The sequence below is a fragment of the Gavialis gangeticus genome, unplaced genomic scaffold (assembly GCF_001723915.1).
Source record: "Gavialis gangeticus isolate Ggan-Ray unplaced genomic scaffold, GavGan_comp1, whole genome shotgun sequence".
NCBI classification, from domain to species: Eukaryota; Metazoa; Chordata; order Crocodylia; family Gavialidae; genus Gavialis; species Gavialis gangeticus.
In genome coordinates, this window is record NW_017729024.1 from 62,998,541 (window position 1) to 63,000,575 (window position 2,035).

The 2,035-nt window shown below is 48.9% G+C and overlaps 1 protein-coding gene across 1 annotated transcript in view; it reads left to right on the forward strand.

Moving 5' to 3' along the window:
* DGKQ (diacylglycerol kinase theta) overlaps positions 1-2,035 on the forward strand; it is a 139,659-nt gene that overhangs the window by 31,949 nt on the left and 105,675 nt on the right. The window contains exon 6 of the mRNA XM_019518213.1: positions 824-977. Coding sequence (XP_019373758.1) covers positions 824-977 — 154 coding nt within the window. The remainder of the gene's footprint in view (positions 1-823; positions 978-2,035) is intronic.

Below are 2,035 nucleotides of genomic sequence, written 5' to 3' on the forward strand. Positions count from 1 at the left end.
GTCCCCAGGAAATGCCATACCTGTCCCTCCCCAGTGAAAGGCGAGGATGGGGTGCTGTAAAGCCTCAGCCCCTGCTGCCTTGTGGGTGCCCCATGGAGGGGAGAGGCTAGGGGGGCACACCCTGACAGAAAAGTACAGGGGCCCAGGCCCACTGAGTGGAGCCTGAGGCAGGGTACAGGCACACTGACAGACAACTGATGCCTGAGTGGCCATAGTCTGAGCTGGGGTTCCCAGGTACCTTGATAAACTCCTGAGGCCCAAGGGGCGTAAGGCCCAGAAGCCCTGGTGAGGGGGCAGAGTGAGAGCCAGTGGTCGTGTAGAGTGGGGCCTTAGGGGGCCTGAAGAACTGCGCATGGGCTGGCTGGAGTTGCTGGAGTTGAGGCTCCAGTGAAACAACATGAGGCCCAGGCATGTCTAAGGACACCTGAGGCCAAGATAGACCAGAGGCCAAGTGCAGCCCAATTAAGAGGCTGGGGGAGTAATAGTGGATAGTGATTTGGATGCCATCTGTGAGGCATGGGGCATGGTAAAAGGAGGGCAGAGCTGTGTATTCTGCCTTTGGCATCAGGGCATTAAATGGGCAGCCTCCTGCCTAAGAACAACTATTTAATCACAACAGAGATGTGGCAGGCGTTAGGTGGGTGGACTGCCTTAGACAGGTGAGCAGGCCGACTTTGGGACTGGCCTACAGACAGCCCCCTGTCACATCTGTTCATTGCACTTACCAGCTTACAGAAGTACTGAATTTGTTCTAACATGTTTTGCCAGTATGTTTTTGTTATAGTAAGTTAAATTAAACTTATAAATTTGTTTCTTTTTATAGGCTCATGTTGCATGTTACACTGCTGTAACACCAGAATGTACTTTTGGAAGACTAAGGAATATGATTCTTCCTCCAAATTGTGTGCATTTATTTTCTCGCAATTTCAGCAAAATGCATTGTTTTCGAATATCTGAGAGTCTGCAAACAGAACCAGGTAAAAGACTTTTAAAATGGTACTGAAAATGGGCTGTGTGGGGAGGGAATTTCCAACTTGTTTGTATCTTTCTATTTGAAATTCTTAGGATTGCTAATTTTGTAGTGGTGGTTTTTTGTTGTTTGTTTGTTTGTTTTTTATGGCTGTAACGTTAACTTCTTTCTTGCCAAGGCTACTATTTGTTCTTTATGAGAAGAGAGTGGTAGTTAGCCATGTTCAGCCCGAAGTTAGACAGGGTAACACCTCATTCAGAGAAGCATGAGCTTTCATAGGGCAGGCTGTAGAGATGATATCCTCCTCCTCATTCCTACACAGGTTTGGTCTACTGCTGGACCCAGAGCACTAAGTCCAACCTGGCAGGTGAGACCCATGTGTGTGGCTACATGCCAGGCTGGACCTGGCATGCCAAGTCCAGGACCCTGGGATTGTGTGCTTGGTTGGACCTGATGTCCAAGTCCTGAACCATGCACTGGTTCTGGGGTTGCGTGACAGTCCCAGACCAGGCACAAGGCTCTGCACCCAGCACATGACTCTAGAACCAGTGTGTGGCTCCAGATTTGTTGCAATGAATCCTTTACTTACCTATCCTTAATGGTAAAAAAATTTCTTTAACTTGTCTGTAAAAATAAGGGTGTGTATTAGGGGTGTGTGAAGCGGGCAGTATTCTATTTGGATTTGGCTCAATTCGGGGGACAGTGATTCAATTTGCTGATTCAGATCACTGTCCCGATTTTAGATTCAGCTGAATCTGAATCTGAAGATTTGATTCTGATTGCGAGAATCAGCGATTCAGCCACAGATACAGTTTTATATGTTTTTTCTACGTACCTTGAGGTACCAGGAGCAGCTCGTGAATGCTGAGATGGTGGGCTGGAATGGAACATCCCATGGGAACACAGGGAGTCCCCTGCGCGCTCGGCGGCAGACCCAGAAGTGGACTGGAAGTACTTCTGGTTTATTTACAGGTCCACTGCAGAGCATGCAGGGGACATGTGTGTCCCAACTTGCCCCCCACCCCAAGCAATCGGCCACAAGGGGACCCTGGTTGCCCCCCCCCC